This window comes from Culex quinquefasciatus, chromosome 2 (assembly GCF_015732765.1).
Source record: "Culex quinquefasciatus strain JHB chromosome 2, VPISU_Cqui_1.0_pri_paternal, whole genome shotgun sequence".
Taxonomy (NCBI): domain Eukaryota; kingdom Metazoa; phylum Arthropoda; class Insecta; order Diptera; family Culicidae; genus Culex; species Culex quinquefasciatus.
Window position 1 is genome coordinate 115,282,742 of NC_051862.1, and position 18,255 is coordinate 115,300,996.

An 18,255-nucleotide genomic window follows, 5' to 3' on the forward strand; every position below is an offset into this window, starting at 1 on the left:
TGGTTACCAGAAGGGCCTAGGGTGTGCGCAGACTTGATGTGGACAGCGCAGATTTCCTCACATATTACACCCTAGTGTTTTATCTTTAGGTTTTTCATTTCGCTTCTTGAAATGTTGGATTGCTACTCCGTATAGAGCCCTAATACGAAGTTATTCGTTAATATACATGTCCATTGAAACACATGAATTGAAATTGTAGTTGTAATTAATAAATTAATTGTTTATTTGGAACAAGAGCCTGTTACTTTTAGGTTTAAAAACAGTTGGTTGGTAATGATTGGTTTAAACGCATATTAACAGCACATAAAAATAATCAAAAAATCATAAATGAAAAAATATATGCGATCGTTTACTTACTTAGACATTTTAAGATATTCAATGAAATACTAGATTTAAGTGATTTTAGCTGAATTTTTCATTCATTTTCCTTAAACATTTAGTGAGCTTACGGTAAAACTGTTTAAATTATTGGCAACACAATTTACTACAGCAACATCTTTACATTTCTTTCCAATGTAAAGGGAAGTTGTAAGGAATTCAATTTCGGGCGTTGTATGAAACTTTTTGTGTTATTAAAATTTGATTTTTGCTTCTCTTTCTTGACGCAGCCAATGTCAGTCTGGAAGATAACAAACTGTACACGCTTAAAAGTTGAACGTAAATCAAGATGTTTTAGTCTTCAGTACCTTAAATTGCGTATACATGAACTTATTTTAGAGTTCTACTTCATCGAATTGAATTCATTTGATTCAAGTTTCGATATTTCCTACGCAGACATGGTTTCGATTTGAGTTAGTGCTTGGGTTTAATTGTGTTTCGCAGGTGTGCATGTTTGGGTGGAATTAATTAACCGTGCATATGTGAAACACCGTTTATCCATTGAATTTTGTGTCTTGATAAAAATCGATAAAATTTGAGCACTAATTGTGTTAAACAGAGTAAGTGGTTTAAAAAAATGTATTGGCATTGGTTAGTTAGTTGTTAGTTGCATTGAGCAACTCTCCTATGAATAAGTGTTGTTTAAATCAATTGATAGTTGCTTCATAGAATTACCATCACATCCAATTGTCAAGCTTGAATTTTAATTGCACCATTACTTCAATTTTAACTTGAAAAAAAAATCAATATTGGTCGGATTTCGATACTTGTCCGGATATCATTGTTAGTAAAAATCATTGATATTTTGCTAGTCTATTCGCAATTTTGAAACGAGTCTCCATAAAAAATTAAAATCAAAGGGCATCACAAGATAAGGCTTACTAACAAGTCGATAAGTAAAACCAATTTGAAAACATTTTAAACTAGCCCATTTTTAATATATCGATAAACCTGATAAAAAAAACGTTGCTTAATCCACCGTAAGGTTGCTGATGCTTTCCTCACATTTATATATATATATATATTTTGTTAATTAACAATTTGCAACCTATAAGACTTCGTGTTCTCTAAACATAACTTCATAATATATATTATATACCTACTTATAACTATCGATAGGGTTGCCTTTGTCCTTTGGACTCGTTGGAAAGGTCTTTTGAATACGCATCCAACAATGAGTCGCAATCAAAAAGCTGGAGCAGGGACGTTATTAAGCAGGACCACGCGTCTCTATAAGAATGAATACTAAAACATACTTTTAATTCAACAGCTGAACCAAGGATCGACTTAACATGGCTACACTTGAAGATAAAATTCTGGGCGAAAAGCTGGAATACTATTGCAGCAGTAGTGAGGGCGAGAGTGATGGCGAACAAGATGGGGGTGAGAAGACAAGTTCGAGCAAGGGCGGCGGAAGCTCCAAGTTGCAGTTTATTTCGGAAGACAAAATCAAGGAGCAAAGCCATTGGTCGGGAAGTGCGGCCAATACGGGACCTAAGGGTGTAATCCGAGATTGGCAACGGTTCAAGCAGCTGGAAACCGAGCAACGGAATCATCAGGAGCAAGAAAAGTTGGAACTGATCAAAAAGCTGAGTATAACTGCCCGTACCAGCCGGGAGGACGAAGAAGCCAAGAAACAGCAACAGTTGGACGACGAGATGGCAGAGCTCATGAGCGATGACTTCCTGCAGGAGTATCAGAAAAGGCGAATAGCTGAAATGTTGGCGATTACAGGAAACCTCCCTACGTTTGGCACGCTGGCCGAGCTAAACAGTGGCGAAGAATTCTTGAAGATGGTCGACTCTGAGCAGAAAACTGTGACGGTCATAATCCATGTGTACAATCAGAAGCTTCCGGCTTGTGCCAAAATGAACGTTGCGCTGAACGAACTGGCCACGGAGTACACCCACGTGCGGTTCTGTAAAATGTTGAGCTGCGTGGCGGGACTTAGCATGACGTTCAAATCCAACGGCGTTCCGGCTCTGCTGGTGTACAAGGCCGGAAACATGATTGGAAACTTCGTTCGGGTCACAGATGATCTCAGCGACGAATTCAACAGCTCGGACGTAGAAAGCTTTCTCATCGAGGTTGGAATGCTTCCGGACAAGTCCTGCGTGCCAGTCATTATGAACGGCGGAAGTTCAAACTGAATGCGTGGCAATCAACAGGGGGTTTCTTGTTCCTTAACAGGATTTCACAAATCAAATTTAACAATTTAAGCATTTATTTCGGAAAAATCTCTTTTTGTAAAACCACAACAAAACATTTTAAATACAACCACTAAATATATATTTTTATCATTAATGTCCTTTTGTATTTCTATTTGAAATAAAAAACAAATATTTATAATTTTTCTCCATCATATGCAATGAAGCAACCGATTCGAGTGGTAGAAATGACAGTTCTCTCATAAATAATACATTGTAGAAAAAAGAAAAAAAAAACTGCTCGAATGGAAATGCTCCATTGATTAAACCATAGAAAAAAAAAATCTTCAAATGTGGACTCTTAGCACGTATGAAACTGACTAAATAAAATAAATCTGTTTTCAAAATAATCTCATCTTTAATTACTGGTTGAGGCGTTAGAGAGCGTTCAATCAATCAATCAATCTTTTATTACGTAACGCAGTTAGTGGGGGGAGGGGGTGTCGGCGTTTGTTACGAAAATTGGGGGAGGGGAGGTGTGAGGAAAAACTATGTTACGTAACGCAAAATTTTCATATAAGCACTCATAAAAATTTGCAAAAAGACCTTGTGTTACGCGTTACAAGGGGAACCGGGGGATAGCCCATCTGTTACGTTTCTTTACGAAGTGGGGGAGGGGGTCCAAAAATCCAAAATTTTGCGTTACGTAATAAAAGAACGCTCCCTTACGCCAAAATCTATTGATCTTCATTGTACGACGCATGGTTGAATGAAAATATCGAATCCTTACAGGGTATGCTCGATTCGCTGGATTCATCCGGTTGTTTCTGGTCAAAGCTGTACACGTTATTGCCAAAAATGGCACTGTCGGAAAATTTGCTATCATTCTGCTGGGTTGTGAAACTGCTGTCGTCCGTCATCATCTGGAACAATTCGAAAAGAGTGATCTTGTATGTATGTAAATTTACCTAATGCTCAATGAGCTGAATTCTACAGTTTTGTTTGAAATGGTCTAGAGAATTCCAAAACTTTTTGAACCTTTACGAAATACTATTGAATTTTCAATTTAACTTGTATAAGGGATAAAAATTTATCTATCCGAAAACAGAAGGTGATCCAAGTAGCAACCGATCTTTAGAGGCAGAGACAACTAGAAAAAATCGTATTTATGGGGTAGGTAAGTAAACATCATGCTTACAAAATCTGGACTTGGCAGGAAGTCTTCATATTTTGGTTGACTTTCCAGCGGAATAAGGTGCGTATCCGAGTTTGGTTTGGCCCCCAGAAGAGCGGCTTGAGCCTTGTAATAGTCAAGCTGATGCTGCATTTCCTGTTGTGAAAGTTGTTGAAGGAGTTGAAAATGTTATACGATGATTTTGAAAAGAAGCTATACGTTATACTTTTCCTCAGATGATAGAATTTTTGTTTGGTAATCATAAAAGTATACTACACAATTTCTTGTACAAACCTTATTTTTAGCTTACTAATCCGATGTGATGTCCGGCTACATTATATTTATTCTAGGTCAAATAACTCTTTTTCGTGCATACTATATTTTTTGGGGAAATGTGTGAGTCAGAAAGGAAAGGACCATCTCCAAAACCGATAAAAAAGTGAGTCTTTTTAATGCTTGTTAGAACAGTGCGACTTTACATTCTTTGAGAAAAATTTCCAATAAAAGGTTTGTTCTAACGGTTATTATATATTTATTCAAACTTATTGTTGATTGAACTAAAACCTCTAAAATGGATTTCACACTATTTTCTGTTTTTTTTTTTCGTTAATTTTACATGACATTAATTGTGTTCTAACTTGCACTTTTTATTAGAAAACTTTGAGTAGGTAATGAGACATTTGTGTCGAATTCCTACGTCGAGCTCTCTCCTTTTGAGGAAAAATTCTGTTATTTATCAAAAAATATAGTTTAAGCAGATTAAAATTCAATTAAAGTAAAATGGGTATGATTAATGAATTTTGTATTGAACTATTCCGAAAGTAACTGAAACGATATAAAGGAAGATAAAAAAAAATTAAGTTCTAATAAAAGAGTTCAGAATAATTTAGAAGACATTTTTAGAAAACAAAGCAAAACGATTATTTTTCATCGCTTTCATCCTTACATACTGTGTGTAGCACAACCACAGCAGATCGATTGAAGTGCAATGTTTTCTTAATTTCCCATTTTTTGTGTGCCTTCAAGGTTCTGAATTTTAAACAGTTTCAGAAGTGCTTCGAAACAGTGCAAAATGATGAACCTTTTTTCTTTTGTCAGAAAAGGAATGTTATTACATCTTGAAAAACCAATCAATTTTACCATAACTTTTTTGTGCATAACTCTTTTTACAGGGTATCGCCTGTATTTTTGTTGGGCGATTGGGCTGGAACTTCAGTAGCAGCAGCAGGATCAATAGTGAGTACTGACACGTGATTCTCATCCCCAGATTCTGCATCGTTCTCGATTGCATTGTACGGCGGCGGATCGGCGTTGCTAATAGTGTCCTCCTGGTTGGCGTCCAATGATTCCGACGGGGTTGTCTCAGCTGGTCCGGCGTCGGCAACCGGTTTATTACTCATAGCCATGGCCACAACGTACGACGGAGGAGGAGCCTGTTTCAAACTTTGCGTGATGGCTTCCTCGTAGTCTGGTAGAAGTAAATTGTTATCGCGCTCCTAAGAAGTTGGGAGAGATGATGATTACGAATGGGCTATAAAGAATGATAGCTAGCTGAAATTACCTGCAAAACATTAGTTGCATCCACTGTAACTGGAATGGTGTATGGCAGTGTCGAACGAAGATTGTGCTGTCTGAATGTTAGGAATTTGTAGCAACGCCAGACCACACCAATGGCGTAAGCCTTCAGGAATATAAACAGAATGAAACCAATCAACACAAGAACAGATAGTGTTTGGGGATTCAGTTTGATCAGTTCTTCGCGCCAGGGTAGGCGATTTTGAGATTCCGTTATCCAAAGATGCATGGACCGTATATAGCACAGATGTCCAGCCGCAGTGAGACTAGAAGGTTAGGTTAAAAATATTTATCAAGCAAATATAGTCACAGCTTAGTGTCAATGAAAACCTACGTAGCGATGGCAAAATCGAAGATTTGCAAACAAAAAAACGGCAGCAAATGTGACGGTTTGCCCTTAACGGCGCCGTAAATCAACATAAGCGTTACAGCAATCATGCAGAGGAAAACCAGCCCACTCATGTCGACGTCATCTGAAATTGGAAAAGAAACCCCGTGAGTCCTTTGCAACCGAACAAAATTAAATCAGACATACTGCTGTGCAAACCAGCTTGCTGGAAATGATCGCGATAGGCGTACGGAGGATCAACCTTGCTGAGCGGAGTTGGTAAGATCGGAGCAATATCGTTTTCATCATCCTCGTCGCTCTTGTAGTCGTCCAGCAGGAGGTGAAAGTTGTTTGTTCGTATGATGATCGATAATATTCCCAACGCCAGTACATTGAGAATCTGAAATAAATGGATGCGAATTTAAGACACTCAACTCGGTTAGCCTGGTAGATAGAGAAACTGCTTACCAAATGCCAGACACCAATGATGATCGTTGTTGTCCGGACGTGCAATCCGAAGCAGCATGTCCACTCTTTGCTTCCCATCGTAGAACCCAGTTTAGGTCTGATTCTGAGCATGTCTTTCTTTCAATTACTGATTTTCTGTAAGCAAAAGTTGAACATTCTATTATTTAATCGAATTAATCGAATAAGGTCAATTTCGTTTTCGTTTTCAGAGCAAGGTGGAGGACGCGGCCTCAAGTCAGTCCAAGTCCGGTTTCTTGTGGAAAAAAGAGTAGTGGCCGAACTAGTATTGCATACCAAATGAACACCACCGGAAGATATAGGGGATCGGGAGGGATAAGATGAGAGAAAATTAGTGTAGGTGTGAGTAGAGAGAACTTGGACGACTTGAGCAGTTACGTTAATCTTAGTTTAACACTGAGTAAAGGAAATCTGAAATTATGATTCAATGTGAAAATGCCCAGAAGAAATAAAATTATTAGTTAATTAAATAAGAAAATCTATAGATGAAAACTGACTTGTCTAGGGAATATGAAAATTGAGGTCTTTTTTTTGGGCAACGTCCTGTCGCGTCCGTCAGTAGTCATGTCGTACATCACAACCAGAAGCAGATCTGCCAATGAAATAGTACACTTCGACAAGGTCAACTAATCATTTAAGTCCAATTAATAATTTACGGGAAACTAACTTGAATCAACAACCTAAACTAAACTGTCTGAAAGTAACTTGAACCTTAAATCACCGAAATTTTAATTAAGGGGTTACATACATGTAGAAAATGACCAAATTTTATGTTACAGAAAATTTATTGAATCCACTAAAAAGATCACTCCTGAATTTTTTATGAAGATATTACATGATTAAACTGAGTAATATACGATTTAAGATGGTGCCACGATATCTCGAGATGGGATGGACCAAATTGGCTGAAATATTAGGTGAAGACTCTCAAGACATATCCCGTGTGCATGACGAAGCTCGATTTTTGAATTTTGCTTTTTTTTTTAAATACAAAAATCCAATACTGACGATTTTTTAAAAGAAAAACATAATAGTATTTTTTTATTATTGCGGATTTCAGAGATTTTAGACAATCGTGCAAGTAGTGAAAAGCACTCCAACAAAGTGCACACCTCAAACTACAGCAGAAAAAAACTATCTAAGACACACATCCTAGTTTGAAACTGATCTAAAGTGGTCGAAAGCAACAAAGCTCAGTCGAGACACGCACCACTCTAGGCGAGGGGGAATGGGTAGGATTTCAAGTGTGCAAATATTTGGTGTGCAGTTATGATTTGCAAGGGTGGAGAATTTGGTGCAAAGTGTGCAATAAACTTTTCGAAAATCGGCCTTCGTCATGCACACGGGAATAGTTTGACGAGCCTTCACCAAAATGTTGAGCCGATTTGATCAGAGCAGTGTTGAGATATCGTGGCACCCGTTTTTTGAAACTGCTAACTTCAAATAGCTATATCTCGACAACGGTCAATCAAAAAAACGGAATCGACGTAACACCTTATAATGTGGCCCTCTTAAACCTTGCGGTTTCGTCAACGGATCCACAGGCGTGTATCGTTCTTTTTGCGACAAGACTCCGCCTCCCGGGTCTCCTAAGTGTGAAGGTATGAGCAGGAGAGGGCACCGAATACCTATATTTACACTTAGAATTTTTTGCGTCCGCCTCTGGATTGTGAGTCCAGTGCGCGGTCCGATTGATCCACACAGGCAGACAACAACGGTCAATCAACCTCTGCCATTTTTGGCGATTTACATGTATGTAACCCCTTAAAGGAAAAACATTCCTGTACCTTTTTTTAACCTGACTTCCCAAGTAGCACACTTTGTTCGCCAAAAGACTTCCGAACTTGTTGTTGAACTCATTTACTATGTTTTCCCAACGTCCCTGAGAACTCTTGAACGCTGGATAAAGCGCACGTTTTTTTGTTGTTGTATATCTCTTAACCTGTTAGAAATGTGCGTGGTTTAATTAAGTTTTACCAGCGCACGTCCTACTTGCATAGAGAACGTTTGTTGAACATGTCATAAGAACTCTTGACTTCAGATTCTTAACCGGGTTGGATAACGTCGTTAGAACTGTTCAACAACATTCTGTCTTTAAGATTTAGGAGGGAGTTAGGCAAACTTTTTTATAACCGTTCAAGAACATATCGTGGCAAACAAGAATGTTAAACAGGCTTTTCATAAAATACGTTCAAGGTGTTCGCTCAAAAGTTTTTTTTTTCTTAATATTCTAGCCATTTTTTATATAAACTATCGATTGTTTTGGTGTTAACAGCATATTTGAGACCTAACGAATGCCATTCAGTAACATTATGGTACTAAGTGTCCACAGTGTGGTCGCAATAATATGAAATTCACTGAGCCAAAATATTAATTTTTTTAAACAACCATGTTTTGAACAATCTTTTTTTAATAAATATATTTTTTTAAATAATTATTATTGTTTTTTACTTACAATTTAGAGGGAACATTTAACAACAACAAAATAGCAGTCATAATAAAAAAAATATAACACGGATTGTCTGCTTTGTTTGTTTACAATAATTACAACCATTTAATCCGAAACAATCATAAACCCTACAACATCCGCTCCTACCCTACCCCACCAACCTTTTAATCATCATCATCCCCTAACCCAGGCCTGCCCAACGTCCGGCCCGTGAGGCCATTTCATCCGGCCCCCGATGGCATTTTGAAAATAGTTCTATGACTGGCCCTGAAAGCTGTTCATAAAATACTCGATGAATAAATTGAGTGTCAAAATTAGAAAAATAATCTTGAGATTAATTTTTCAGATATAACAAAACATTTATTTTATGTATTTTTGCTTTTTACATAAAATTTGGCTTATTCATCGTTTTGTTTATATTTTGTTAAATAATCCCACATTTAAAAATTCATTATGTTTGAATTTATTTCTTATCATTTTTCAGAATCAATTATTTATGTTAAAAAATGTGCAAAAAGACTGAAAGACACTAAGTTTTAGTTTCTTAAAGTTTTTGCTGTTTTTACTTCTAATTCATTTTTTTATTTTCATAAGCAAAATAACTTTTTTTCAGAACAATTTTTCAACGATAAAGTTTTGCTGGAAAAAAGCTTTAAAAAATCAAATTGAACATGTCGAGAATAAAGATCGCTGCTATTTTTTTAATACTAAAAACTCAAAATACGTCCTGAAATCCGATTTTTTAAGAAAGACGAATAAAAACCTACCAGAAATATATTTTTCTACACTGTTTTAAATTTCGTGTCATAAAAATCATTTTATAATGTTTTGAAAAATATTTGCATCAATAACGCAACCATTTTTTTCGTAAAGAAGATTTGAATCCAAATTTCGATTCAATTTATCAATTCGATTTATCTTTTTTTCGTTGATTTTTCAAACTTGAAAAAAACATGCAACGACGAAACTAGATTTTTTTGTCAATACTATCAGCGTATTTAATTTCAATCGACAAAACAATTACAATACGATTTTAGCTAAAACAAATAAAAATAAAATAAATAACCTCATGCTTAAAAGATTTTTTTCTTTCTTTAAATCAGGATATATGAAATTTATTTGCAACACTTCTTTATTAATTTGTTTACTTGAAACAACCTAACAAAATAAACATTATGAAAAAAATGTTTACTTTTGCCGACATTAGTTCCGGCCCGCCACTGCATCAGAAAAATCAGATCTGGCCCACAGGGTGAAAAGGTTGGGCACCCCTGCCTAACCGATCAATGCCTACACATGATTTCAATGAATTTCGCTCATCAGCTCAAATTCAACATTTTTGTTCATATAAAATGCAGAATTTTTGAACAATATGTTTTTGCTTGGGCTAAATCCAAACAAAATCAGATCAATGCAATTGGCAAACGAAATTAAGTCTGAAAATTTTGAGTTTTGTTTTCGTCATAATGGCGACGAAGATTGGAAATGGTGAAATTATCATTTTTACATGTTATTCCAAAATATTAATCGCCAATTAAGTATAATGTACATCATAGTTCAGTAACTCTACGTAAATTTTAAAATACTTGCCGGTTTAATCAGTTGTGACACGAATAATTGTTGAAAATTTTCCTTTAGAAAAACATTTTCTCTTCAAATTACGTTTTTGCACGACAAAATGCAATTTTATACACGAAAATGCGAAATGACTCACAAAGGAATTGTGTGTGGCACACGTTTAACATAGTTTACTTTGTTTTTGGTGTGTGTTTCACACAATTAACATACACGCAAATTCCAGATAACACAGATCTGTGTAAAAAAATTACACAGATTGTAGAACATGTTCTAGCTGTCAAAACTGTGTAGTTTTATAACACAGATCTGTGTAAAAAGTTACACAGATTTCCGATCAGCTTTCCTTTCAAATCTGGGTAAAAAAAGGAAAAGCTAAGATGGCGTCGCTCTTGCAGCAAATTTTTGTAAGTTTTTCCTCGTGATCAAAATATTGGAAAATTATTAAAATACTTCAATGTTTTTAGACTTATCAACAAACTGATCATCATATGCACCGTAAACCCATGGGGCGCAGTGGTCGTATTTGGATTCAAGGTAATGTATCTCATAAATATTTGCTTGGTAATCCTAACCTAACTCAATTTTTATTCAAGTTGTCTCACACACACTGAATTCCTCCGACGTGGTGCTTTTGGGGAACCTCGGAAGTCCAGAGCCCCGGAACTCGAGCCCGCGCTAACCATTTTCCCAGTTCCGGTTCCAAGCGGAGAGTTCCATAGACAGCACTAGTAAACGGACACTGTCAGCTTTTCCGGACCGGGGTAGTACGCTGAGTGGTCAAATATTTAGTTTATGTTGTCTTATGTATAAAACCCAAAACAAAGATTAATAAATGATATTATAATTTTTACTTGTATTGGCCTGAAAAATCAAAATCAGATTCTTATTTTTTTTTAATTTTTACCCGGATTCTGTGCAAAATTTTACCCAGAATCTGTGTAATATTTTACCCAGAATCTGTGTAAAATTTTACACAGATTTGACAGACAACGGTTGTACACAGTTCTGTGTACAAGGCTTTTACACAGATTCTGTGTATTCCAGTTTTTGAGCGATCTGTGTCAAATTTTACACAGATCTGTGTTATTTGGATTTTCGGTGTATAATTTAATAGAGTTATCTAAGCTAGAGACCCTAAATACGGAGACTGGTCTAAGTTTGCTAAATCGATCTGGCAACGTATGTTTTGAGCTTGACAACACTGATAAGTTTTGCTGGGCGTAAAGCCAAATGCTTGTTTGGATACGTCAAACTCGTGTCTGTTTGGGTAAGTCAAATTCACTTCGACCAGATCTCTAATATAAGCCCGATCTCACACACACTAACACGCCATTTGTTTTGCTGGCCGGTACAAAATTTAACCTCAATCTTTTTCGTGTACGTACACGCAATACATGCGCACGTAGATAACTCTATATCCTTTCAGCACTACTGATCATATATCATATATCGAAGCCTATAGGCTTCGACGATCTAGTGGTGTTTCCCTTATCAACAGCATGTATGAATGCGCCGAAAAGATAAAACACCATGATTGCTAAAACTAGATCAGTTGCGAGTAGGTAACAGTCATTGGCCACCAACGGCGCCCGCCATGTCAGTTTGTAGACCTCGATTTTAAGGGACGGGAATGTTAGTTAGCGCAGGTTGCTACTAGAGCAGCTGATATACTCTGTGCTTACACCTCACAAGCAGGGTTACCAGGTCAATATTTGAAAAATCTGGCCAATAATCGATTAAAAATCTGGAAAAATCTGGCAGACGATAATCTAACAATCTTGGATGGAGGGTGGATCTGAATTCGTTCAAAAAAATAGAATTCAGATGGTTTAACTGATTTTATGTTTCAAAAATTTTAAATTTATTTTTTTTAAAGAAAAACACTTTTTAATTTATTCGATTTTGGCTTAAATTCGTTCGTTTTAATCAAGAAGTCTTTCAAAATTGGCATAAAGTGAAAAATCTGGCAAAATCTGTCAATATCTGGCACAGAAAAGGGCGAATCTTTATTCAGGCTGACACTTGAAAATTCTGGCATTCCCAGATTTATCTGGCAACCTGGCAACCCTGCGCGGCGGCTGCAGACGTTGGAGAGGAAGCTGGACAAGAACCCGGCGTTGAAGCAGAACGTCTGTCAACAGATCGCCGAGTAACAGAGCAAGGGGTACGCGCACAAAGCAACGGCCGAGGAGCTCAAGACGCCCAGCAACGCCGTTTGGTATCTGCCACTGAACGTCGTCCTGAACCCTCGGAAGCCGGACAAGACAAGACTGGTTTGGGACGCGGCGGCGTCGGTACGGGGTGTCTCGCTGAACTCACAGCTGCTCAAGGGACCGGACATGTTGGTGCCATTGCCACGAGTTGTGTGTCGTTTCCGGGAGAGATCGCGCTGGGTGGGGACATCCAAGAAATGTACCATCAGATCAGGATCAGAGAAGAGGACAAGCAAGCTCAACGCTTCCTGTTCCGCGAGATCCCTGCCGACGCTCCGCAGGTGGACGTTGCAACTTTCGGGTCGGCTTGCTCCTCAAGTTCGGCTCAGTTCATGAAGAACTTGAACGCGGACCAGTATGCGGAGGAGTTCCCGGAGGCAGCGGCGGCAATAAAGGAGCGACACTACGTGGACGATTACTACGACACGGTGGACACGGTCGAGGAAGCGATTCGGCGGGCCAACGAGGTGAAGTTCATCCACTCGAAAGGAGGTTTCAACATCCGGAACTGGGTGTCGAACTCGAAGAAGGTGCTGGACGCGATGGGAGAACGAAGCGTGAAGACATCCGTGCACTTCAACCAGGAAAAGTCGGCATTTTACGAGCGTGTACTCGGCATAGTCTGGGAACCGGATCAGGACGTGTTCTGCTTCGCGGTGGCCTCGAAGCCGGAGTTCCGTAACGTCCTGGTGGGAGAGCGACGTCCGACCAAGCGGATCGTGCTAAGTGTGGTCATGGCGCAATTCGGTCCAGTGGGATTCCTCGGACCGATCACCATTCTCGGGAAGATCCTGGTGCAAGATCTGTGGCGCACGGGGTGCGAGTGGGACGAAATGATCGACGAGTTGGCTTTCCAGAGGTGGCTGCGTTGGATCAACATTTTGGGGGACGCGAAGCACTTCAAACTACCAAGGTGCTACTTCGGGAACGCGCGGTGGGATGAGATTGAGGAGATTCAGCTGCAAATCTTCGCGGATGCGAGCGACAAGGCATACGGATGCGTGGCGTACTTCCGGGCGATTTTCCGGGGCGAAGTGGTGGTGGCGCTGGTGATGAGTAGGTCCAAGGTGGCGCCGCTGAAAATGCTGTCCATCCCGCGTCTGGAGCTGGAGTCGTGCGTACTTGCGGCGCGCATGTCCCAGGCGATTCACGACAACCACAGTTTCCCGATCAGCAAGACTTTTTTCTGAACTGATTCGGCGGTCGTCCTGTCGTGGATCCGCGGAGTGGTCGAAGAGCCGATCGTGTCCGGCGACGGGAGGATTCGCCAAGCATGGGTGCGAACCAGCAGCGGGCTGGTGAAGCGCGTGGCAGCGAGGCTGGCCGTGCTGGAGATCGAAGGTAAACCTGCTTCAGAAGCCTCGGAACCTGGTTTACGGGCCGAGGAATGTTGAGGCCGCTCACTGCCGCGACGGGGTCGACACCATGCTGCTGCGTGGGAACGAACGGCGCGACGGCATCTCACGCGAGTGAGACGTGAGGAAAAAGGGAGTAAACAGTGATAAAACACACGAGAAAAAGGGCGACGAATCAAAACAAAGTCACAATCAAAATTTACGAGCACAACTGGTCAGGGAAAAAGGAACGTGGAGTGATTTGGATAATTAGGAGGAATAACGGGAATAACGGGAGGTAGACGGACACAAACAAGTAAGGAATACGGCGGGACAGAGTTTCCTCGAACAAGACAGGACAGGGCGCAGGTTATCTACCCAAGTAACCATCCAGCACTAATTAAAGTCATTAATCAGCAGGATACTGGCACTTCAATTGCAAATTAGTCACACAACAGCATTTGTTAATGCAAATCAGCACTAGTTCAACTGCACAGTCAATAGCTGTTATAATGCTGATTTAGAGCTACGCTTAGCAACACTTCCAAGATTATTCATCAAACTGGCAACACGATTCAGATTTTGAGTGAAGAGTGAAAGAGAGAGTGAACAAAGGAAAACAAACTTCTCTTTCACTCGTCGTCTTGTCCGAAATTTGGAAATTATCAGAAATTAGCAAAGAGTTTTTCTTTTCTAAGTTTGAACTCGGTTTTTCATGTAAGTATGTGGAATAATTTGATGGATTAAATTTTTTACAGAGTTGCTTAATTAATTTTTCCAGTACTTTCCAAACTCTGCACCGTCACCATGTGGAAGATCAACTTGTCAACTGTTCTGGGCAAGCACCGTCCGGATGATCTACAGAGTACGATGGCCCGTAGTCCCATAGGATGTCCGGAGCCTGCAAGGAAGTGCTCGAAGCTACCCACAATGTCGGATGCACGGCAATGACGACATGGAGAGCAAAGCGGTTAATTTTATTTGATTTGCCGTCGGCAGGGATTTTTGTTGTTCGCATTCAAGACATGTTTGTAGGAAGGATTTGTGTTGAAAGTGGTTTATTTTGTATGTTGTGCATACATATAAATATGTTTAATTAATAAAGGCAGTCAATTGATTTTGATAAATCTCAAAAAAAAAACTTTTCAAATGTGAAAAAACGAAGTTGACTTTATAGCTGTCGGCCACCATTGCTAGTACCAACCACTAGTGTCTTCCTTTTATCTACAAGGACTTCGCCGCCCTGGGCTCCTAAGTGTATGAAAGTATGGCACGGAGCGACGGCGCCGAATACCCATATTTACACAAAGAATTTTAGAGCGCCCGCCGCGGGATTCGAACCGGCGACCTCTGGGTTGTGAGTCCAGTGCGCGGTCCGATTGATCCACACGGGCGGGATGATCAAATGTGATCAAGAACAAAATTAATGTATTTTAGTCTATAGCTCGGTCTATAGTCTGAAACAGTAAACACAAGATACATTGAAGTTGCACTGGGAAATTACTTCTCACTTAGCCGTGCGGACACGGGCTCAGGACCATCACCACAACAGCGATGTCAACTTCCATACCCCTCTGCAGAACATCATCAACAAAACAACATCACAATCAGCTCAGTCGATAATGCAGTTATAAGCAAACTAAAAATAGAATAGAAATCGTGAAGGCAAGGGGAGAGGGAGAGCGAGAGCAACTTTTGTTTTGCTCTCTGTTTTTTGTTTTGACATTTTCCGCAGGGGTGGACAGAAACAGTCGAGGCCAGCACTAAACCAGCCGAGTAAAGTCCAAATGCGGTCATTATTCAGCACTATAGTAGCTGTTAGTGCTGACGTAAAAACTGTTCAGCTTTTACTCATAGCTGTAAAAGCGCATTAAATGCTGAAGTGTGGCTATGTTTAAGTGCTGGATGGTTACTTGGGATAATAAGTAAGTTTAAAACATGTAAACGTGGAAAAACACAACAGAAACATGCGAAAACTTGCACAGTACGAAACGAACAGGAACGTAGTTCTAACCTAACCTAAAATTACAGCTACAACACAAACGTTGAACACTAATCCGGATCGGGTTGGACGGAAAACAGGAAACAAAAAAATTGTAAGACAAAAACACACACACACACAAACACAACATGTACTAAACATTGAAATATTTTGCAGCTTTGATCTGCCTCGAATAAATTGGGCTGATTCGCAAGGAGGTTTATTTCCGTTGGCGTCCGAACACACCCCATGCACACAAACAGCGACACAAAAGAGACGAAAATTATCACAAAAAACAGGACTGCGCGTCCCAAAGGCACTGCATTTTTGATGGCATCATTCAATTATTATGCCCAATCACCCCATGCACACAAACAGCGACACAAAAGAGACGAAAATTATCACAAAAAAACAGGACTGCGCGTCCCAAAGGCACTGCATTTTTGATGGCATCATTCAATTATTATGCCCAATCACCCCATGCACACAAACAGCGACACAAAAGAGACTAAAATTTGTTGAAATAAACAGTGTTCACCTTCTTTACACGACCTTGGTGCGCCGTTATTGTGCTAACCTTGCTAGCCGAGCCTTGGTGGTTGTGACAGCTCATTCCCGCCAAACCAGTCGACGCGTGCGGTTGCATGTTGTGTTTGCTCGCCAAATAAAAGTTCTTTCGTGGAAGTTACTCGTGTTCTTTCTTTCCTCGATTCCGATCCGATTCGCGGTAATCCGCTGTGCGTTCTGGACGGCAAATTCCGTCAGGTTATGGGCCCAGTCAGGACGGTTTCGGGAAAGTGAAAAAGGACGGTTCCGCGTGGAGGAAAAGTTTAGTTTTTTGTGTGTTTACTTTTGTTTACCGTTTGGTGGCGGAGCACCAACGGAAAAGTGAGGTTGTGTTTTCGCGTGTGAAAAAGAACTTTGAAGTGCGCGTGGAAAATGGCCGGTAAGTTCCGGATTGCCAAACTCGATGGCACGAACTGGCCAGTGTGGGAGATGCGTGTGGAGGCACTCTTGGCCGTCGAAGACCTCTGGGAGGTTGTGATGGAAGATGTGCCGGCGGCAGAGAAGCAGGACGCGGCTTGGAGGAGCTGCGACCGGAAGGCGAAGGAAAACATCGTGTCGCTGCTGGTGGACAGCCAGCGGTCGCTCGTGGAGGGAGAAGCCCACGCGCGGGATGTTTTCAAAGCTCTCAAGGAACATCATCAGCAGGTGAGCCGAACCGCGGAACACAAACAGCGGGGGAAAGCACGCAAGTGCTTCCGTTGTGGCCAGCCGGGTCATTTCAAACGGAGTTGCCCAGTGCGTGGCGGATGGCGCCGAAAATGCGAGAACGATGTTGAGAAGGATGCTGCCAGGAACACGGAGAAGAAGATCGCCGGGAAGACGGCGACGGTGTCCATCGAGGGCACGGCAGCGGCGGCTGTCGGAACCTTGGAAGTTCAAATCGCCGGGTGCACGGAGATCGAGACCGCTGAAAGCGACGAACAGGACGTCGCGCTCACCACCGGAGTGAGGAGATCTGCGAGTTGGGTGATTGACAGTGGTGCCAGCGCGCACATGAGCAACGACAGGAACTTTTTCTCGTCGCTGCGGGAATTTGCTGGTGGTCATATCACGGTGGCCAACGGAAAGCAGACCGAGATTCGCGGTGAAGGAAGCGGGGTAGTGTACGGCATTGACGGAGAGGAAAAGCCGAAGAAGATCGACATCGGCGAAGTGAAGTTCGTCCCAGGACTAGCAACGAACTTGCTCTCGGTCGGGAAGTTGGCCGAAAAGAACTACAGTGTTGTGTTTGAGAAAAAAAGCTGTTCGATTGTGAGTGCCGAAGGTGAAGTGGTCGCTACGGGTAGACGTCACGGAGGTCTCTACTACCTGCGCCAGACGAAAGCGGCGGTCAAATCGATGGCGGCTGTGGAGCCTCGACACAACGAGGGTTGCCAGCACCAGTGGCACCGACGGCTCGGTCATCACGACTGGGCAGTGGCAGAGCGGATCTACAAGGAGGGGCTTGCCACGGGGATGAAGGTGACAGACTGTGGACTGCGGCTGGTGTGTGAGTGCTGCGAAGAGGGTAAGTCAACCAATTTACCTCCTATGCTCGGCCGGAAGTCGAAACAATTGCTAGACGTAGTGCACGCTAGCGTTTGTGGGCCGATGCGAACCGTCACGCCGAGCGGAAATCGATTCGTCTTGACGATGGTCGATGACTTCAGTAGGTTTACGGTCACCTACCTGCTGAAGCGGAAGTGTGAAGCGGCGAGTGGGATCAAGGAGTACGTCCGGTGGGTCGATAGCCAGTTCGGTCGCAAGCCGCGAGTGGTGAGGTCGGATGGAGGGGGAGTGTTCAACAACACAGAACTCCGGAACTTCTACAAGGTGGAAGGGATCCAGCCTCAGTTCACCAATGTGCGTAACGGCATCGCTGAACGGAAGACCAAGTCGCTGATTGAAATTGCTATCTGCATGCTGAGCGACGCAGAAATGGACATGCGATTCTGGGGTGAGGCCATGCTCACGGCCACGTACCTCCAGAACAGGATGCCGATTGTACCGGATCAGAACACGCCCTACGAGCTCTCGTGGGGACAGAAGCCAGACCTGGAACACCT

General features: G+C 41.3%; 3 protein-coding genes and 1 long non-coding RNA gene across 8 annotated transcripts; 3 read left to right on the forward strand and 1 right to left on the reverse strand.

Annotated features, from left to right (window-relative positions):
• Positions 1-788: 788 nt before the first annotated feature.
• On the forward strand, positions 789-2,682 carry LOC119767100 (phosducin-like protein). 2 transcript variants are annotated; one of them, XM_038254738.1, is made up of 2 exons: positions 789-938; positions 1,649-2,682. In XM_038254738.1, the coding sequence occupies exon 2, from the start codon at positions 1,671-1,673 to the stop codon at positions 2,526-2,528; it is 858 nt and encodes a 285-aa protein (XP_038110666.1). In that variant the 5' UTR covers positions 789-938; positions 1,649-1,670; the 3' UTR covers positions 2,529-2,682. The 2 variants fall into 2 exon arrangements, with proteins under 2 accessions (XP_038110666.1, XP_038110667.1); XM_038254739.1 differs by having other exon boundaries at positions 849-969.
• LOC119767099 (lysosomal-associated transmembrane protein 4B) lies at positions 2,605-10,280 on the reverse strand. Of its 2 annotated transcripts, XM_038254736.1 has the most exons (8): positions 10,128-10,280; positions 6,071-6,205; positions 5,810-6,002; positions 5,609-5,747; positions 5,261-5,540; positions 4,840-5,195; positions 3,724-4,524; positions 2,605-3,448 (listed from the first exon to the last, which is right to left on the reverse strand). In XM_038254736.1, the coding sequence occupies exons 2-6, from the start codon at positions 6,179-6,181 to the stop codon at positions 4,866-4,868; spliced, it is 1,053 nt and encodes a 350-aa protein (XP_038110664.1). In that variant the 5' UTR covers positions 6,182-6,205; positions 10,128-10,280; the 3' UTR covers positions 2,605-3,448; positions 3,724-4,524; positions 4,840-4,865. The 2 variants fall into 2 exon arrangements, with proteins under 2 accessions (XP_038110664.1, XP_038110663.1); XM_038254735.1 differs by having other exon boundaries at positions 3,724-5,195.
• On the forward strand, positions 10,257-10,970 carry LOC119767101. The gene is made up of 3 exons (XR_005277327.1): positions 10,257-10,519; positions 10,580-10,649; positions 10,709-10,970. It is a non-coding gene; the product is annotated as an uncharacterized LOC119767101 (long non-coding RNA).
• Positions 10,971-11,763: 793 nt separating this feature from the next.
• LOC119767885 lies at positions 11,764-14,810 on the forward strand. 3 transcript variants are annotated; one of them, XM_038257709.1, is made up of 3 exons: positions 11,764-13,978; positions 14,080-14,379; positions 14,444-14,810. In XM_038257709.1, exon 1 carries the CDS (start codon positions 12,526-12,528, stop codon positions 13,516-13,518), a length of 993 nt encoding a protein of 330 aa, XP_038113637.1. In that variant the 5' UTR covers positions 11,764-12,525; the 3' UTR covers positions 13,519-13,978; positions 14,080-14,379; positions 14,444-14,810. The 3 variants fall into 3 exon arrangements, with proteins under 3 accessions (XP_038113637.1, XP_038113638.1, XP_038113636.1); XM_038257710.1 differs by having other exon boundaries at positions 14,083-14,379; XM_038257708.1 differs by having other exon boundaries at positions 11,764-14,379.
• The last annotated feature ends 3,445 nt before the right edge of the window (positions 14,811-18,255 follow it).